At 37.7% G+C, this 20,650-nt stretch overlaps 1 protein-coding gene across 1 annotated transcript in view; it reads left to right on the top strand.

The window, feature by feature from the left end:
• Positions 1 to 4,989: 4,989 nt before the first annotated feature.
• ANO3 (anoctamin 3) overlaps positions 4,990 to 20,650 on the top strand; it is an 89,935-nt gene continuing 74,274 nt past the window's right edge. Inside the window, exon 1 of the mRNA XM_050975589.1 lies at positions 4,990 to 5,069. Within this exon, the coding sequence (XP_050831546.1) occupies positions 5,024 to 5,069 (46 nt within the window). The 5' untranslated portion in view covers positions 4,990 to 5,023. The remainder of the gene's footprint in view (positions 5,070 to 20,650) is intronic.

Here is a 20,650-nt window from a genome sequence, read left to right as displayed (position 1 = left end):
AAGACAGAAAAAGGTTCAACCATCCAAGACCACATTCACTGTTCACCTAAGGTCCTCATCTGCTGCTCTGTTCTGCCATCACAGACTCCTTTTTGCAGCAAATATGCTTTCCCCATTGTGTCTCCTTTCCTGCAGAACAGTTCCCCAGGGTCAAGATGAACTCATGTGTTTTTACCATTTTTCCTGCCAGACAGCACCAGGGAAGAGGTCTGGGTACATAATGCTTGTAGCAATAGGGATTATTATCTTTTTTGTATGTCTTTGTGTACATTCCTAACAGGACAGTCAGTTTACAGACAGTATGATGGGATTTTTCTTTAGGGATGTGGAGGAAAAAAAAAGTGATGGCAGAGCTATATAACTTTTAAAGGAGCAGTGAAAAACTTTAACTCTGTGTAATTGTCAAGCTAGATAAGTTTTCTTTGGGTTATTCAGCCTTTGCAACATTTTGCTCTGAACATCAATATACTTTGTATGGTTCTAAAATTAAGTTTTCTTTTTTCTTTTCTCCTTTTGCATTGAATTTTTCCATGAGCCATCAGCAAATAGGAAATGGATTTAAATCCATTATAAGTAATAAGAACTAAGAGCTTCTCTACACAGAACTAGCTTGAAGGTGATGAAAGACTTGGCTGTCGAAACTGCACTAAGCAGCAATGAGGGTTAATCTCCAAACCAAAGAGCTGGCTACCCAGGAGACCAGATCTTCTTAGAGATGAGACACGAAATTTTTCCTAAATCTAGGAAGAAATGCCTAAATGGCAGCTTTTTTTTTTTTTAACAGTAAATTTAGACTATGCAGCAAAGGACTATGTCAACGTCTTGTTTCTAAAAGTATCCAGAACTGTAATTCTTGAAGCTCCTTGTACTAAGAACATGATACTCAAGAAACAATGGGCACATTTGCAGAATAGGTCTACGCTGTGAAAACAAATTAGATGAGGGATAGTTTCATCACTGGCAGTGATTTTTATTAGTCTAGCTGATTGTTTTCCTCCTTACTTGAAAAATGAGGCTGTGATTCAGAAATATATTGCAGCAGTTTGATAGCTGGTACTGCAGAGTTAGAGGAGAATTTTCTTTCTTGCTGTTTGCTTCAGATAAAATGTGAAATAAGAAAATTGAGATGCGTACTAGATGAGAAAAATTTCACATTATACAAGTTTTCCTACCTGAAAAATGTGTATAGGTACGTAAATTGGATGCTGCTATTAAAATTGGGTTTTTCCTCTACACCTTTTAATGTTTCTTGACATTAGTATTTTCTTTATAATCTTTTTGTATTATGATAAAAGGGTTTTTAGCAATGGACAATTCACTCATGTTTTCACTTCTATACAGGTATGTTCCAAGGATTCCAGTGTATACCAGGCACAAGAATGAGGAACTCTTTAGAATTCTAGTTTAGTGTTTGACCCAAATACAAAACAAAATTGAGTTTCTTTGCTGAGGAAAATGAAATTTTACTAAAAATACGGACTTTAAAGTTTCTTTGGTTCTCTTTCATGTTAGTTTGATAAATTAATCTCATACTGCAAAAGTTACTCCATTCAAGGAGGATGCAAATATAAATGTATAAAAGTAAATAATAAGCTTTTAAGTAAGCATGCAATTGCAGTGAGCTATAGAATTGAATCCCAAACACTTTATATCAGTCAGAAAACGTAGTTCCATGGACATAACAAAATTCTATCTATACCAGGAGAAAATGTCTCTTAAATTACCATAGAAATGCAATATTAAAATATGGAAATCAGTGAGATTTCAAGAGTTTGTGTCTTAGCAACACAAGGTAAAATCTTCATCAGTATGTTGTTCAGTTTTTTTAATTCATCTACTACATACTTTAGCAAATGTGCTTTTTAGACCTTCTCCATAGTGACTGACAGATTAATGAGAGAATCATTGTGTTACTCTCAATGGCAAAATTCTCACTGTTTTCAGTAAGATCAAAAAATTTGGGAACAACATTACTGCAAATGTTTGAACAAGATGATTTTTGCATTGCAGAACTTTAGTGCAGAACTGCTCTTCTTGAGAGGTGGACTCAACAATTCTGTAAACACTGATTTTTCATACTATTTAAATGTATTAGATAAAAATTGATAACAAAATAAGTAAATTTGGGTGCTGCTGTAAATATTTAATGCTTTTATATAACTAAATATTTCATTAGTGCTTATGAGGCTAGATTTTTATTTCAATGGCCTTCAAAGCCAATGTAGCCAATGCATATGAAGCCTGAGAATGTATGCATTTCTTACATATCTTAGCCATCACTTCTTAATTGTTCTGTTATCTGCACTCTAAAAACATCTTCAAACCCTCCTTACTTACCGAAGAACTATATTTCAAGATCCTCATATTGATAATATTTTACAATTATTAAGCTTAGTCAGTTGACAGTGTGAAGGATTTAATTTAAAAATTAAATTAATTACCTTTGTAGAGGTAGTTTTCTTTTGCAGACCTTAGCCTCAGTTGTCTTATCTGTAGTTTCACGCATACATACCACCTACTGTTAGAAATAGAGTTTTATAATTATAATGTATATAATTTATAATTTTCTAGTCTCAGCATTTAATCCAGTACAGGGTTTCTGAGCACTGCCTTAGCCTGGCTTTCTCTTCCCATCACTTTCTGTATTATGTCAGTGAAATCTACTTGAAATCTACTAGCGTCAGCAGTAGATTTTTCCAAAGTATCCAGTCTTATTTGGCAAGGCCATCCTTTGAAACTTGTTTTGTGTTCAATTTCTCTCTCAACAATATCTGTCAACTTTAACTTCCTGCTTGAATTCATGAGTTCTCTAACTCCTTGTGGAGGATTGTGGACCAGAAATTAGAAGGATGGCCCGGAGTACCAGACAGTTGACAGCCTCTTTTCCAAGACTGAGCGTGATAATCTCTTTCACCTGTAATTTTACTTGCGAGCCCCTCTCCTTCCCCTCTTCATTTTGTAATTACTATCATTGCAGAGCCAGCAATGGCTCTCTTTTGTTTTGTGCTGCTAAGAGAAGGAGCACAATGCTCACTGCTCTTCTACTTCATAGGCAAGTCAAAAGGTCAGCCAAGGTTTCCCAAAGAATAGATCTGCCCTAGAACCTGACAAAGGTTTAGACCCTTGCAGTGGAAGAACTGCATTTGCTTGTTGCAGATTGCATATGTTTATTAACTATTAAATTTGTAGTTTTTATTATACTCTCTTTTTGTTTTTTCTGGCTGACTTTCAGGATATAGATTTGTTTTTAATCTTTATGAATCCACTCTGATGTCTACATTAAAGCTTGAATGTAAACAACAAAGATTTTATGCTACCTCTTTTTTTAGCTTGCTTTTAGTTTGCCAGAACTTGTTGATCAGCAAGTCAGCTGGCTGACTTATTCTACCATGCAACATTTATAGTGCTGTATCTCAGCAGGAAAAAGCTGTTCTCAGGAGCTTTTCTAAAATTGCAGGAGTGCAGAGGAATGCCCCATCTGTTACCTTCACTGGGCAAACTGCCACTGGAGACCAAAAAATGAGTAAGATACATACTATAGCTTCTGCATCTTGTCTTAAACTATTAACAAACCTTTTGCAAATGTTGCAAAGCAACCCGAAATGTGGTCAGTTATCTTGAGGAGGTAAGTTTATTTTTTCCCCTTATGGTGTCAATTGGATGTGTCAGCTGCGTGTAACGTAAGAGCAATATCTGTTGTATTCTAAACAAAGTGCTGGGAAATACCTCGCCAGTTAGGATGCAATTTTTATTTTGCCTGCCTTTCTACATGCATGGATGTATTGGTTTATATACAGTTATTTAATATGTTTTCATAGTGGAAAAAACATTCTTACACAAAAAAAAGTGTGTATCCATCTTTTTTGCTTAACCACACCGATATAGACAAAGTACAATTTATAGTACAGACTGTAGTATGGAGTGGCATTTATGTAATTTTTTTAGCAGATTGCACATGACAAGCCCAGCCAGCTATGGGGAAGTTCTGCCTTTACTGTCAGAGGAAATCTGACAGGACACAAATTGAGCAACAGACTTTGAAGGAATACTGTAGTAACCTGTGCTAGTTAGGTGATTGAATTAACTTTTGATGAGTAAATAATGTTTGTATCCCCAAATGGAGAAGAGGATACAGATACTCCCAGATGCAGGCTAGAATATTTGACTGAATTAATTTAGGAGGACGACCCCCACCCCCAGAGATTATTGTGGTAGAAAAAAAAATTTAAAAAGAAACCCAAAACATTCTACAGGAATTGAAGGATACTATCATAAAACTTATTCAGAATCCAGAGAGAATAATGTGAGCAGAGAGCAACAAGGAAAGAAATAAAACCCTTTTTAGTTTGAATCTTCTGTTGTCTAGAATGAGCTACAGGCATACACCATAGAGAAAAGGGAAATTCTGATACGAATAGCATAGAAATGGGCCACATCAGGCTTGAATTTGTAATTTAGGATCTTGTAAAAAATTACCTGCAGTAAGGTTGAGACTCTAAAGTTTTATAAAATACATAGAAATAAAAAAAGCTGTGATGCAACTTGGGGACGCGGTGTGAGGAGGGGGATGGAAGCAATGTAACACCAAAACTCACAACGTTGAGATTTAAACGCAGCCGTTACCGCGTAAAGGAGATGCAATTTTTACTTTGCTGTCCTTCACCTCAATAAGGAACACCTGATGTTTTCTAAAAAGGGAGACGAGGGTACAGCAAGGTAATAATGATAACGGGGCTGTGGCTAGCGCTCCTCCTCACCGGGGTGGGCACAGCCTTTCCCACCGATTCCCGCTGGCAGCATTCCCGGCCCGGGCTACGGGCGGAGGCACAGCCTCGGCTCCGCGCCCGCCCCTCGCCCCTCGGGCCCGGTGTGACCGCCTCCCCCGCAGGCGCTGCCGGCGCCATACCCCAGGCCCTTCGTTCCCCGGCCTCCGCTGCACGCCGGGCCGCGCCGCGCCGCTGGGTGCCCGCCCCCCGCCGCCGCAGCCGGCGGGCTGGCAGCTGAGAGGCTGTGCTCCGCCAGGATGGTTCATCACTCGGGCTCCATCCAGTCCTTTCGCCAGCAGAAAGGTCAGTACGAGCCCCGCCGTGCCACACCCATCGAGCACCTGCCCACCCTGCGGGAGCGGGGGCGTGGAGAGGGCAGCCTGAGGGTGGGCGGCCTCAGGGGGGGCACCCCGGTCTGGCCGCGTTGTCCGTGCGGGATCGTCCGCGGGTGCCGGCGCGTTTTGTGTGCGTGCTTGCACTCTGCCCGGGGTGCTGGCATGCGGCTGCGCCTCCACTCTGCCCGGGGTGCTGGCATGCGGCTGTGCCCGCTCCTGCTCTGGAGGCGCACCGGGGCTGGGGGATGCTTTGCTGGGCGTCAATGCGGCTGCGGCGGGGCCGAGCCCTGAGTCGTCCGCGCCCCGGGGCTGGGGGCCGAAGGGCCCAGCCCGCCGTCGGCCCGGCCCCGCCCAAGTTTTTCTTCCCGAAAGGCGGTGCTGCTTTGGTTCTCACTGTACAGGTGAGTCTAAAGGTGCTTATATGCGTGATACAGACAGGTCGTTCAGCCTCTAGAGTTCACTGCGGTTGTTAATAGGTTTGTTTTTAGGTTTTAGTCTTCGTGTCATCCTGTTACCCAAGTACAAAAGTAGAGGAAGAATATTAGCTGTAATTGTGAGCAGGGCTCTGGTGCAGATACAACTTAGGTTCAGTCTATCTATTGTTTTTTTTTTTGTCTGGGATTTTAGTTGCCAAACCGAAGCTCTTTGCTGGTCAGCAAATATAAAGGTGAATTTCCAGTTGTGATTACCATCACCATAAAACCTGTATTGTGTTCATGTTAGAAAAAAGTTCTCAATGAACTTTTTTTATTTATTTCTTGATCATGGAAACAATATTTTTCTATATTTTTTTCTCTCTAATTCTACTTCAATGGATCAGATGAACCAAGATTTCTTTCACTTTGTTCTCCTTCAGTCATTGACAGACTTTTTTTTTAATATTCTTTTAGTGAATATGGTGTAAATTATGATAGGAAATGGTATTCTTTATACATAAATCACGAGGTCACTTACTGGATTTTGCCTCATTCAAGTTCTTCTCTTTGACTGGTTATTTGAAAATAAATAATTCAAAGCGCTTTTTCCGTTCTGGTGATCCTATAACAAATTTACTTCTTTGCTGTAGAGGTTTTGCATTTAATGCCTGTCTTGTGTGCAGTAACGAGTGGTGCTGTCTCAGACTGTAAAATGTCTAGTTTAGTCAGGCTTGAAGGTAATTAATTAGTATAAAAATGTACTTTTTCAACTGTCAAGTCTACATTTATAAAAGCATTAGAAACCTTGAAGCCACAGTGTTAGTCCTTACTTTTTCATAAGACAATATTTCTTACATTAGAGCAATGATTAGCAAGCTCCAGAATTGTTGTTAAGGCTCTTCAGAAAAAATACAGCTGTTCTGTAGTAATCTTTAGAAAACCCCAAAATTAACTTCCATTTGTCAGATTATACCCTTTTCTGACCCAGAGATGGGGAAACTGAGAGGCGTTTTAAAAACATTTATTCCATTTTCAGTCTGACGTGAAGGGTGAGAATACAGCTGTTATATTTCACACCATCAAAATCAGAAGCCAATTATTTCCTAATTACAAGACATTATAAGTTTTTCTTGGCCTTTTCTTGCCTTTTTTTAGCCACACCATGCTGTAAATGCCTTAAAGCCAATCATCTAAAACTGCCCCTCGTGGGTCCTGCTACAATGCATCTTTCATAGTTCTGTTTCTCCAAAGTATCCAGTCTTATTTGGCAAGGCCATCCTTTGAAACTTGTTTTGTGTTCAATTTCTCTCTCAACAATGTCTGTCAACTTTAACTATGTTCAGATTCTTTGATTTGTGATTTATGTGTGTGTGTTTTCTCTGTGCTTGCACAAGTCATAAAACTTTGTAAAAACTGAGTTTTTCCAGTTACTTTTTGAGAAGATTGTTGTTCTCATCTCCTTATTGCCAAAAAATCCTGATTGAGGTACCTTGCCAGTCATCAGGCTTTGGAGAAGAGATGATGCTTTTATGGAGCTGGGTAACCTGTACAGCATTGACTAACATGACCATGGCTCTCCCAAAGTTCACAAATGCAGTGTACTTTGTACAAAATGTGCCTAGTTCAGTCTGTTCTTCTCAGCCTAAGGCTTCTAGGAATGGGGAAGGATAGCATGAAATATTGAGCAAAAGGCTACAGTAAAACTAAGCAAACATAAATGGTAATCAAGAATTCATTGTCTTACCATGAGGTATTGAGAAGAAGCTGAGCATCTGGTATTCTGAAGTTCGTGGACACTCATGGACACTCAGCAGCAAAAAATGTTGTGTCTTTTTTCCTTTTAATTTAGTACTTCCATATCAGTCTTTATTTAAAATTTAATATTTTGCTTACTGTAATTTCTAGCTTACTGTTGCTGAGATTTTGACTAAATGCATTGTTTGTTTTCTAGCTGCTCACTAAATTGTGCCCTAAATTCCCTTGCTTTACAGAATCACCTGTAATCTTCATGAAATCGCCAAATGCCCATCACAGCTGTGCCTTGTATGCTTCACTTGCATTAAGACCAAGCTTTTTTGTGGGGGGGCATTATTTTTATGTGGATTCTCAATCATATAGGAAAAATACACATCAGCAAGTTTCATAGTTCCTGGAAACAAATAAAAGATAATTTTAAACTCTTCAGAAACAGAACCTTACCTATTGCTAGGTAACGTAATATTCAAACTCAGTTGCTAAAGGGTAGTAACTTTTATAATGGGAGACAGAATGGGGTAGAGAGCATTTTTTTTTCTTTTTTAATTCTCTTACTTCCTCTGAGCACTTTGTTTTAGCTGAGTAGTTGTGGTTTCAATACCAAAGCTGTTTTTACAAGGTTTGGAGGAGTAAGAAGATTAAGTTCTCCTGTCTCTTGGGTATCTAGGAACCTTCAACATGAAGGAGAAAAGAAAGAATGAAATAACATCCTGAGGATTTGTTACTGTTTAGAATTAAGTTAGTGTTTTTCTTTGATTTACCTTTCCCTTCTTGACAAAGTGAAGAGGTGTTCAGAGTAGGAGGCTGCTGCCATCTTTTTGTCTTGCTCTTTGTTCAAATTGTGTATGCAGAGTGAAACCGTCAGTTTCAAAACCCACAGCAGAACTCAGTGTAGCGTTATAAAAAGACACAGAAAGGGTTGAAAAAATTAATCTCATTCTTCTTCACCCCCTCAATTCTTGTTCTTCTGCTTGTATCCAAAGATAATTTCTGGGGAGAAGAGCAGTGTCCTAGAGGTAGACTAATTTGTGTCTCTGCACAGCAGCGTGTTAGATCTGTTGAGCCATCTGTATAGTATTTTGTGGCTATTTTTAACCTCTGCTTTGGCAGAAACTGGTTTTTCTGAAATTATTTTTGTCAGTAATAATCTCATATAAAAACTATATTAGTGAATATAGACGTTTATACTACTTTATCAAAAGGTGCTGCAACCTAGGGCCTCTGAGGAATTATGTCAGAGAAAAGGGAAAGAAATTTTTATTATTTACTGTTTTTTCCCAACCGTCCTTTACAAAAGAATAGTGTTCTTCCTTACAGATTAATATACAGGTAATATATACTGTCCATTACTGTATATACTTCTTTAATATACAGGTTTGTTTAAAACTAGTAAGTAATTAATAGTTATTCATAAAGGAGAAATAAGATAATGTTGATAACAGCAAAGATAATCTCTACAGTAATTTGTAGTTTCATAATTCCAGGGAAAGATAGCTAGTTAGGAATCATAATCTTTTACATGTAGGACATAAAAATATGCTGCAGCCTTAGAGTAGATTTAGTGGTTTCCGTAATAGGTGTGGGACAGGTGGCAAGCAATTGCTTGTTTTATTAGGGGACTCTCCTGAAAATTTTGTTCTTCAGAAGGAAAGGCAACATGATTGGCAATGGGCTCTTGTAACAGATGCTTGGTGAGTGTGTTTGAATAAATCTGTGTTTAAGGTGTAGGTCAAGGCAATTGCTATGCTTAAAATTTTAAATGTCTAGGATTTTTATGCCAGTGCACAGACTACACTTTCCTGCATACTTTGCTGGGTGCTTTTACTGAGTAGTATTGTTTTTTTAATACCTCTGTCAAAGCTTTTTAATGAAGGAGGTCAATGCTGGGAAAAAGAAAATATGTTTTGTGCTTTAAAATGGAGTTGCTTTCATCCTGGTGTATGAGATTTAAGAACGTGGACTGCAGATTGAAATCTGTGGCTAACTTGGGTGCTTCTCGTGTGTCTGGTCAAGGAGTTCAATGTTTCCTGGTTCAGTGAGGCAGGAAGTTCATCAACTTCAATACTCATTAAGTCTTAGAGAGTATTGATTTAGCCTCTCAAGGGATTTATCTTGGAATAGCTTGAATTGAGACTTCTGAAGAAATCAGGGATCTTCATAAAAGATGTGTTTCTAGATGCATTCCAATTCTCATCTCTACCAAATATTTAGTTTCATTTTATATATTGCCACTTGAAGTTGTACTGTGAGTTAGAGGGATTGAGGATTGGCTTGAGAATCTCGAATAGCTCTGCCTTCACTGGGATGCTTGTTGCTTTATTGACTTTTTTGTTAAATCACTTGGAGCTACTATGAGAAGCACTGTTGTTGTGGAGTAAAACTTTCCCTTATGGTTCCTTTACTCAGATTTTAAGCTCTTAGTGACCTGCATACTTTATATAACAGTATGTGAAACTGACTTTCATTTCTTGTGAATTTCAATGAGAATTTGTAAACATCACATTTTGTATTGCTTCAGAGTTTTCAGTATTCAGGAATTTGGACTTGTGATTAAGAATCTCATGGAGACTTACCCAAGGATTTTGGTGCTTCCTTGGTGTGAGTAAACCTAGTGAATTTAATAATCTGAAGAGACTGCTGAAATTACTAGAAGATGGAATTCTGTCACACAAAAATTTATGACAGACTGTGACCCTTTGCCACTGTTCTCCAGAGCAGAAAGGCCAAGTTTTCATGTCAGTGTGAATGAAGAAATTTTTTTGGCCTCAGCTCTTCAGTTTTCATTCTAAGGAGCACTAACATACACAGAAAATTTCAGTGCCATACTCATCTTGACTCTGAGAGCAATGCAGCTATTAGCAGAAACCCTTAAAACAATACTGTATTTAAACAGTGTTACTTAAAATGTTTTTTCAGGGCACTGAAAGGCAAGGTCCAATATTTAATAAGACTATATTTGCTCTTACTACTTTTGCTTGATACAACTGCTCAACCGAGGATGCACTCCATCTTTTTCACTCAGACACCTCTGAAGGGCCCATAGTATGTCTTTTTATTCCAGATTATACTGTTGTGGGTTGTAACTTGAAAAAATATAGAGCTTTTTGAAAACAATCACTAAACATGACATATTAAACCTTATATTATGCAGGTGTATGGGTGCTGTAGAAAAAAAGGAACTTTTTTTTTTCACTGAATGGATATTTGAAATGAGAAAGTTAAGAATATCAGAAAATTTTGGGATGTTGTATAACTCTCTCTAGATAAAGATGATGCTGCTGCTGTGGTTATATGTTTGGGCATTAATTTCCTACATTCTGTTTTAACTATAGCTTGGTATAGTTGTATCTGTGGATAAACCTTGTACCTATTCCACAGCTTTTCAAAATTTCCTGAATAAGGACCTGTGAAAATAGGCAACCCTTGCCACCACTCATTTTCTTTAGAGCCCTTGTCAGTTATATTTCATTGGGCATACCACAATGTTGCAAGTTCCTGATCTGCCTCCCTATTTTGCTTTATTTATTTATTCTGCTTTATTTATTCTTCTTTTTGTCATTTTTGAAATCTGCTAAATGAGTATAAATGAAACAGCCCTTTCAGTTTGTATTCTGTTGTAGTAATATTTTGAATATATCAGTTTTTATTGCAAAATCAGGACTAGTCAGCGTATTTTATGATTAGAGGTATTTTAAAGTTCCAATAAGTGTGAGAAATTGAAACGCTGTCTTAGCTAACAATACCAAGAGCCTTGCGTTACAGTTAATGCAGATGGCTAAGGAGTAACTGGGAAAGTAATGAAAAAAAAACCCCCAGCCATCCATATTTTAGACATAGCATGATAGCAGAAAATAGATATGCTGAATTCACTAGTTTGCTGAGCAACATGAAGATTACTTGTTTTCTGCTTTGGCCTGTCTAAACTGAAGAGAGTGTCTGTGTTGTCTTGAGTCAAACATGCAATGACATTTGCAGAAAGTCTTGTATATATTATACATATATATGTATATATATTACTCAGATTACAAATCTTTACTAGACTTGTTCTGGAGTTAGGTCAGTTCTATATATTCTAGAGCCTGTGTTACAGTAAATTATTTATTAGAGACAGGTGAACTCAAAACCAAACTGCAATGTACAGCAATGTGTTTTAACAGCTCTGAGCTACAGTGAATGCAAATTCATCACTGTATTCTCAGAAAGACAGTCTGCCTTAATTTGGATTATCATCTGTCTTGTGAGGGCTTTTAGCCAGTACAGTTACTTAAAGGAGGTATTGTTCATTTTTCTGACTGGTGATGTCACAGTTTAATTCACAGTATATCTGAGTATTTATGTGAGGTTTTGAAGAAACTGGTACATGAGGTTTTCCCTTTGGGTCATGTCTAATTTTCATACATCAGGCAAATAGCCTTACTATTATGTAACTGTTTGCTCTGCTTAAAGGTAGTATCTTGTGAGTGGGGAAATAAGATACTGTGAAAGCCTGCTGAGTTAGATTTCATCAGTAACTCAGGAGAAGGAAGTGTGCTTTGAAGAGTATGTGCAGAAATCCCTTTTGAACAACAAATTGCCACTGTTCATAGTGTTTTCATTAATTTCATTAGTAACAATATAGGATGAAGCCACACGTGTTTTGTTGCACCTTGTCTGTTGCTCTTACTGGGTTCCTGTGTGGCACCCTGTCACAGACATATTTTCTGAAAAATCTTTTCTCCTGAGAAGCTGGGAAGCTTCAGCTTCTCCATATTTTGCTACTTTGGAATGTGATTTGGAGAATTGTTTACCCAGCATGTGAATTGTTTTTACTTGAGGACCAATGACAGCCAGCTGTGTCAAGGCTGTGAGCAGTCACAAGATTTTATTATTCATTCTTTTCTAGCCTCCTGATGTCTCCTTTCTCTTTCTTCAGTATAGTTGTAATATATCATATAATAAAATAAAAAATCAGCTTTCTGAAACATGGAGTCAAGATTCTCATCACTTCCCTTGTCGGGGTTGCCTGCAAATTCCACAGCACCCTAGCACAAGAAGGATGTGCAAACGAAGGAATTCAGAGCTCCCTCAAATCTGTGTTGAAAAATATTTAAGTACACCACAGTTACATAAGAATTGTAGCTAGTCGCATATGCTCCAGAAAGCTCCTGTGGTGATGGCAAGCTCTGGAGTTAAAATATATTTGAGATGTCATATTCTATTCCTCTGCCTGTCTGCTTCAGTAGAATTGCTCTTGCTCAAAAATTTCCGTACTCCTTACTGTTTGTTTGGTAGCTTTATCAATAGTATGTCTTTATAATCAAGAAGGTCTAATGTATATAATATTTGTATTCTCTTATCTTTCTGGTTCATTTGTATTCTCTTATCTTTCGGGTTCATTAAACTAATGGAGTTAGTGCTTTTAATTAATTAATTTTCCTGAAGCATTAGCGGGTAGTTTTGTTTTGGGTTTTTTCTTTTTTCTTTTTTTTTTGGGGGGGGGAGTGTTTGGTGGTTTTTTTTTTTTTGAGGGGTGGTGGTTTTGTAGAACAAGGAAGTCTGTTTTTAGCTGTGGGCTATTTTGTTGTCTGGTTTAAAGGACAGGGGTCTGCTAAGGAAGGTGAGAACCTCCCTTGGAATGGAAGCCCTTCCCTCCGAACTATTACAACTTTGAAATTACATGGTTTTCAGACAAAGGTGTGGGGAAAGGAATAACAGTTCTTTATTGTATATTTATGTATAACAAGAAAAACAACCCTGGCAGCAACACTAACCAGCGCCACAGGCAAACAACTTTTAGGATATTACTTTGAAATAAATATAATGTGTTGGTAGGGCCTAATCAAAACTTTCTATTCTTTTGTTGTGTTGGAAGGGAGCATCTACGACTTTTACTTTTTATATTGCAGGAATTCTCAAAATAAACCTGAGATTGACTTGCACTTGAGCTGAGGCATAAAATACCAATATTTTGTAATATGCATTCATAAATGCTTGTGCTGTAATAGAAAAAGTTTCTTTAGAGAGAAAAATGATTTTTCATGTCATGGTGGCAGTGATCTGTTCGTCAGTCTGACTAGGCTGTTTTCCCTGTTTTTGCCATTTGTAGCTGTTTGTTCAGTTTTGGCATGTCAGTTCTGGAGTGTTATCGTAGGGGCCTACTAGTGCCATCATCCAGGTCATGCATAGTCTATTAGACATCATTAATTTTATACCTGTATCCATCATAGGTATTTGCTGTCAGTCTTTTCTGCCCAAACAGAAGAAATCCATATTTCTTGCAGCCTGGAATGGAAAGAGGGCAAAGCAAGGCATCAAGTAATGGATTAAATTGGTTTTTCAGTATTTTTTCCCTTTATCAAGGGAAAAAAAATAGAGAAGTGCTTTCAAAACAACTACCCCTTTAATTTTGAAAAGTATTTATACCAATGCTAAACTCTGTCTGAGGCTTTCAAATTTCCTTTTTAATTTTCCAGTATTTTGTTTAGAAGACTAATTATGTGAGCATTAATATTAAAAAGGAAATGATAACAGCTGAATTCAAATCAGAAGCTTTGTCCAGAACATTTCATAGATTTCTTCAGGAACATCCTCAAATCATATACCTTCATGAAAAGTACATTTAGTTGGCCTTCTAGTTTACTTTGGCCTCTTTTTATTTACATTCGTAATTTCCTCTTTTTCTTTTCTCTCTCCATTGGAATTACACTTTTCCAGAGGTGAAGGGCTGGAGGGGAGAGGGACAACACCATTTTGTTGCTACTATTGTCATTATATTCACTGATTGTTAGGTGATTATTGAATACAGTTTTCACTAGAAATGCGTATTAATGTGGTTTTGGCTATGTGATGTCTTTCCTATGTTGTTTTGCTTTTATCAGGAAAACTAATCCATGATGTCAGAGGTTTACGTTCAAAATAGAGACAGAGAGGTTCCGTGAATAAAGGGAGAAGCATCTGTGGTGCTCTCCTTTCTCTCTGTAATTTCCTTTTTAAGGTGGTGGAGTTATGTTCAGAGTGGCCTGGAGGTGCTGGTAAGTTGTTTCTTAGACTGTGCTGGTGAAGTGCTCTTTCGCCAGCTGCTCTTCCTATGCCATGCTGTCTGGCTTCTGAACCATCTTTGTAACCCTCCATTGCCCTGTCTTCAGTATGTTGAGGCGTCCTGTACAGAGCTGATACTGAAAGGGGCTGGAAAATAAACTTTCTGCTATGATTGGAAGCATTATGAAACAGGCATTCTTTATCAGTGCTGGACATGTTACAAGGCTGTCTTCTTCAATCTAGTGTGTGTGACAAGGCTTCATGACTAGGTATTTATCCATCATAATCATGCACATTACAATGTACTTCCTACCTAATACATAAACATCATTTTCCTAGAACTGATTTGCATGGATCTTCCTCCTACTGGAGGTTCTTTTATGGCCCTGGAGAGTCCTCTCAAGGTGGTTGTATTTACTGAATGCTTCAATATTACAGGCAACCTTTCCTTGAACTTTTTCTTTGGGCATGTGCAGTTGCTCCTTGTTACATAACTTGCCATAAACCACACTGTAGTTCTCCTTGTCTTTTCTCCACTGGTTCTAGCTATATTTATCATCCTGTGTGCATACCTTTGCATCCTTTTGTCTTTTTTGTGCCTAAGTTTTGAAGCTCTGTTCTGCAACTTCAGGGGGACTGAAAATTTATATTCTCCAAGTTATTTACCAGGAGCACCCCAAAGCTGGATGCTGTTTGAGATGTGGCTGCAGGAGAGTCAACTAGAGAGGAGTTATCCCTTCCTTTAACCTCCTAGTTTCACCCTTGTCAAAGTAGCTCAAGAAGGAATCAGCATTTGTTTCTGTTTCACTGCTGACACCACTGGGAGTCAACCTGTTGAGAAGTGCAGTGCCAGTTATTACAGCAAATAGCCAGTGCCACGAATTTCTAAATTAAATTCTTTTGTCAGTTTCCTCCTCAGCAAAGTGAGGAGGCAATTGTTCAAAAGAAGTATGCATGGCTTTCCCAGTTGGTGTGAATGATGGATGGTTTGGCTGCTGGAGCAGTTTGTGTTTGTCCTGACAAGCAAAAGCTTGTAAACTTCTGAATAGGTAACAGGTCATCTATGAAACATTGGTCTCAAGGATTCAAATACTGAATGCCTGCTAATTTGGAATTCTGGCTGTTATTAGAAGATCTTATAGGCATAGACAACTCAAAGAAGGGTGGATCACCAGCTGTAGATGAGCTGTGCTATTTTAATTTATTTTTAACCCAACACACTGAATTAATTGGGCCTAAAAAGCTGCCAGCAATAAAAGCACTATAATCAAGTCATGTGTCCTACTAGTAGCAAAACAAAGAGAATAAATCCTTACCCTTCCTATAACAACCTTTCAAAGGTTGGTCACTAGGCCCATACACTCTGCTTGGTGTTTAGAGTGGGTCTTTTAGTCAGGTTTTACTGTTCTAAGTTGTGCTTCAGGAAACTTTGAAAAAAATTAATAGGTATATGAGTCTTCATGTTAAATGAAATAAGTTAATTGCAAATTGCAATTTTTGCAGTCTCTTTAGTGCCAGCAATTCTTAATATAATATTCACTTTTGTTTTACATCCTTAAAAAATGAAAGTATTTACTTTTTCCCCCTTTTATGCATTAACATATATAGACATGGTTTTCAAATCCTGAAATGGAAGAAATAATTTTAAAAAGGTCAGTAATCACTTCCAGAAAAACTTTTTGTGGATTTAACTTAGGCGCTGATTTTGTGTTGGATATGCTTTCTTTGTATTTAATTCCACAGGATTTATTATAATGTTAATAATTTTCTGGACAGTGCTCTAAGAAAGTAAGTGAGGAGAGTTTTGCAGTGCTAGAAAAAGTATCTTTTAATTGCTGCCGTAACTAGAAAAGTCAGGTAAGCTCCTTAGCATGTAAGACCTATTTGCAAATCTAAAATGAAAGCTGCAAAATTTAAATGCAAATTAATAAGTTGGTATGAGTTTAATAACATGGTTCCCTGTCTTTTCTTTCAGATGATCTAATTGATTTAACTGAATTTTAATTAATCAGGGTCACCTTGGTATTTCATAGCTCTTACTAAAGTGTTTTAATATGCTTGATAGGTTCAGTAGGATGCTTCATTTGTAAAAGATAAGATCAATCTGAATGCATTTATGATGGGGGTGTGTGTTCAGTAAAGGGCATTGTAGGGAAAGACCTTTTGTCACTCCTAATTTCTTGTGTGTATATGTGTGTATTAAGACATGTATCCTGCAGGATGCATTGTTCTGCAGCCTCTGATGAATCTTTTGCAAATTAAATCTTTTTCCACCAAAGGTCAGGGATGGGTGGAAGGATGTTCCATGTTTTTATGGAAGGAGATGCAGTGTATATTTTAGAAATTGACAAGATAATGGTTGAAATGCATTTGCATCTAGTTTTGAATCAGAGAGATAAGAATTATGTTCTGTATGAGCAATTTTGTAACTTCATTAAGTTATAGAACATTTATGCATTATGCATGCAAAGAAAAATATCTCCCAGTAATATTGAGATCTTAATCAGGTGGAAAGATGAACATAGAAGAGTTACATAGTTCTGTACATTTTGCTTAATTGTGTTTGTTGAAAGGATATCATTTTCTCTTTAAATAATAAGTTTTGAAAGAGCATGGGTAACTTTTTTTCAGGTATTTAACCTTTAGAGTTTTTAAGTACTTTAGTAATAATCTCAACTTTCTCCCTGTAATTTAGGAAAACTGTAAAATTACAGTTTTTTAAAATAGCTCTGTACGCCTCAACAGCATTGAGCTGCCTACGTGGGCCTAATGTTCAAGTAGCTGACTTGAGTTTGGTACAAAGATTGCTGAAGGAGGTGGAAAAAAAGCTGTCTTTCTAACAGCCTTTCCATTTTATCCTGCTCCTTCCTCCAAGCAGCCTTTGTCACATACTGATTCTCAGCAGTCACTTAAAGCTACCAGGAAACTGCACTGCAGTTCAGACATGAAAAAAATGCTCAGCTCTTCAGGATTGAGAGCTCTAAGGATGTGCAGAGGAGTTCTCAGGTAAGCAATAGTTGTACAGCCGCAAACTGCCAAAATCAATGTGACTCTCCTACATGGCTATGGGCAACAAAATCACATCTCTGGTTGTTTCAGTGTGAGCAAACAAATGTGTGAGAAAAAAACTGGCTGTCCCATGACAAACTGGCAGCTGGGGTTAAGGAGCATTCTCTGTTCCTCTAGGTATCCCAACTCATCAGTTCTTCTGGGTCTTACATCAGCATACCATGTGCCTCTTCCTTACCCTTGTCTGTAACCTCAGGTGTGAAGATCTGTGTCTCACCCAAAAGCATTTAGGAGAGAAATGTATAATAGCTCCGCTTCTAGATATTGTTACTTTAATTTTGGTACGAGTTGACTTTATGTGACAAAGGGATCAATTTTAAAGCTTCCATTTTAAAAAGCTTGGGAGTTACACTGGAGTTTCACAGTGAAAAGTAGACCTGTTAAATAAGGAAATTTCAAGATACTGGTCTTAGGATTCTGAGCTTGCTTCATCATGTGAAGATTTAGAATAGTCTAGGTTTTTATCTTGGTCCAGATGGAGCTACAATCTATCTGCTGGAACATAAACACAGTTTGTTTTGCAGTATTTGAAGGAATTGCTGTTCCTTGTTTCGTTCAAAGCTATTCCCACACAACAAAAGTAGTGTTGCCTATACTGAATAGAGGCTCTGGTTGAGAAAAACTGACGTCTTATATGGCTGAGGCTCCTTAGGATAGCTTGTTTGTTCAGTAAACATTTTTAACCATCTGGTGTGCTGTGTTTTTCAGTAATGAGATGGCTGTGAAAAAAGCAGAAACTTTTAAATCAGTGAAATTAATAATTAGGAGAAATAAATCTTTTAATGAGGTGCTTGATTGGTGTAGCCATTAGTAATGCCAGAGATTATGATCCCTTTCAGGCTTCAGATGCTTGAAACCCTAAAGGCAGTGTTTTGCAAGTAGTAGTAAAATGCATGCACTTTTTCTGCAGAAGTTTTTCAAGACTTAAAAATATAACTTAAGCATTTCAAATAACCCTGTGACAGGGAAAATACTATCCCCCCCCCCCCCCCCCCCCCAAAATCTTCTGGCACAAATTCAGTTTTTTATTCTCTTTCACTGCAGCCCTTTTCCCATGGAAATACTGTAAGCCTTAGCCAGGTCATTGTCCTGAGTACCTTCTGCAATTCTCCACTGAAGTTTTGCTAGCATCAGGTTTTCAGCTGAATATAATCACCCTTACTGGAATTGAATAATAGGACCAAGAGCTTGGCATTTGTTCTAAACCCCAAGTAGGTTTGTCTCTGTAAATGAAATCTGGTGATAGGGTTGGAGGGGAGGGAGGAGAGTTAGGGGTGTTTTTTCAGATCTAACTGGGAATATATAGATCAGTGTTGGTTATGACTGAAAATGCAGTGACCAAAATAAGTGACTTCTGTTTTTGTCAGCAGATCAGTGCCTAACCGTTGTTCAGGGCAAAGCCTCAAGCAGCACGGCACCCATGATGTGTACCTTGTTAACTGGCCAAAAGCTGGTGTTATGATTTCGCTTCTATAGAAGCTACTCCTTTTTGATGCTAAGACTTATGCTGGGTTAAATGGGAAATAGTTACTGGGCTGCTCTTTATGACGTTAGCACTGATCCAGCCTTGCTTCCAGCATTGAGTTAACAATAATTAGGGACTTCCTGCCAGACTTTCCTCATCTAAAATAAGGAGCAAATGAAAGACAATTTTTTTTCTTAACAGTACTAAAATGATCATCTGAATTTGTATTTCATGGAATGAGGCATAGCAAAATTTTTCCTTTATGTTTCTAATGGCCAAAACCTGAAGGCCTCTGAGAGGTTGCTTTATTTAGAGTCTTTCTAGATTGGCATAATATTGAGCATGCAATTAAATTATGCATACTAACTTAAAAACCAGAAAAACTTATCCTAATCTAGCTCTGTCTTTCCTTCCTGACCTATCAGAAAGCTGTGAGTAGTACAGCTCTCTGTTTGGCTCTACAGCTGTAGTTCAGCTCTCTTTTCTGGCTTTGAGCCATGTAGAGATTTGCCTCTGTAACAGGAAATCCCCAGCATCCCAGTGGAAAGAAGACTTTCCAAGGCAGAAGTGCTAAAATAAAAAAAGCGGCGTCTAATTAAACCATAAACATTATTTACCTTTTTTGATGACATGAGGAATTTCTACACTCATGCTATAATTGTTCCCATGCTCATGCTAGCTGCCAGAGGAATATTATGTAGGGAAAGAAGAATAAGTGAATTGTTGTAGAAAAACAAGTGTATTGGGCTTTTTCTGCTAGGTGTATACATGTCTACTATTGCTGATGAAAAGATCCCTGAATAGGCAAGGACTGTGTAACGAAGTTCTAGCTGGAAATATATAGTCTAGAAAACTACTCTATGGAAAAGAGAGGAAGGAATGGAAATAATTTCAGTAAATCAATTTAGTGATCCAGTTGATGATGTTAGCCAGATGCTATTTGTGCTGGGTAAGCATTTGCATGAAGCAGCAAGTGCCATCAAAATTAGCATATCACACAACTGGACTCTGACACAGTACCAGAGTATGAATTAACTTTTCCAAATTTTAAGGTGGTTCATACCAATAACATAAGAGCAAATCTGCTATGAAATTACTTTGCTGTGATTCACTTTCTTCAAGCAGAAGCAGCATGATATTAAGGAATCTTTTTGAAATGACACAGGGGAATATATAGTAATAGAGAGTAAAAGGAAATAATTTTCTTTTGAATTGAAGCATTATGTCATAAAATAATTACATTCTGTTTTTTTATATGTATCACTTAAATTTGGGTTAAAATTGAGTGTCAGTATGTGTTATTTGCATTATCATAAATTTCTTTGGTAATAGTGATTCATCTTGCCACACATACTGACTCCAGTGTAGATGAAGGAAACATATCTCTTTGGCAACTCTAATAATTATGCAGTGCGGTCCATAGTTACTGGCAGCCTTTCCCTGCTTAAGAAATCGATCACTGAAACTATCAGAACAATTACAAAGTATATGTCTTTGTATATTATTCTATATTACCATTGCTGTGTCTAACTGCTTCAGATTTTTCTCTAATAAATGTCCATTTAGGAGCTATAAAGGGGACTCCCTAGAAACCTTCCAGGTAGCACAACAGACATGTGTGGCATTGTTTTGCTCTGAACAAAACATTGTCAAGGGCCAGTGCCTGCTGTGTTCTCTGCTGGCACACAGCAGCCGTTTTATTAAGAAGCAGAGTTCTTTCTGCACATACTTAAATACCTCTGGTATCTTCTGAGGCAACAGAAGCTTACTTGTCTATAAAGTAAATTGTTCTGTCAAGCAGAGAAAGAGTACTGTGAAAGAGACTAA

This window comes from Serinus canaria, chromosome 5 (assembly GCF_022539315.1).
Source record: "Serinus canaria isolate serCan28SL12 chromosome 5, serCan2020, whole genome shotgun sequence".
Taxonomy (NCBI): domain Eukaryota; kingdom Metazoa; phylum Chordata; class Aves; order Passeriformes; family Fringillidae; genus Serinus; species Serinus canaria.
This window is presented reverse-complemented; position numbering and strand designations above follow the sequence as displayed.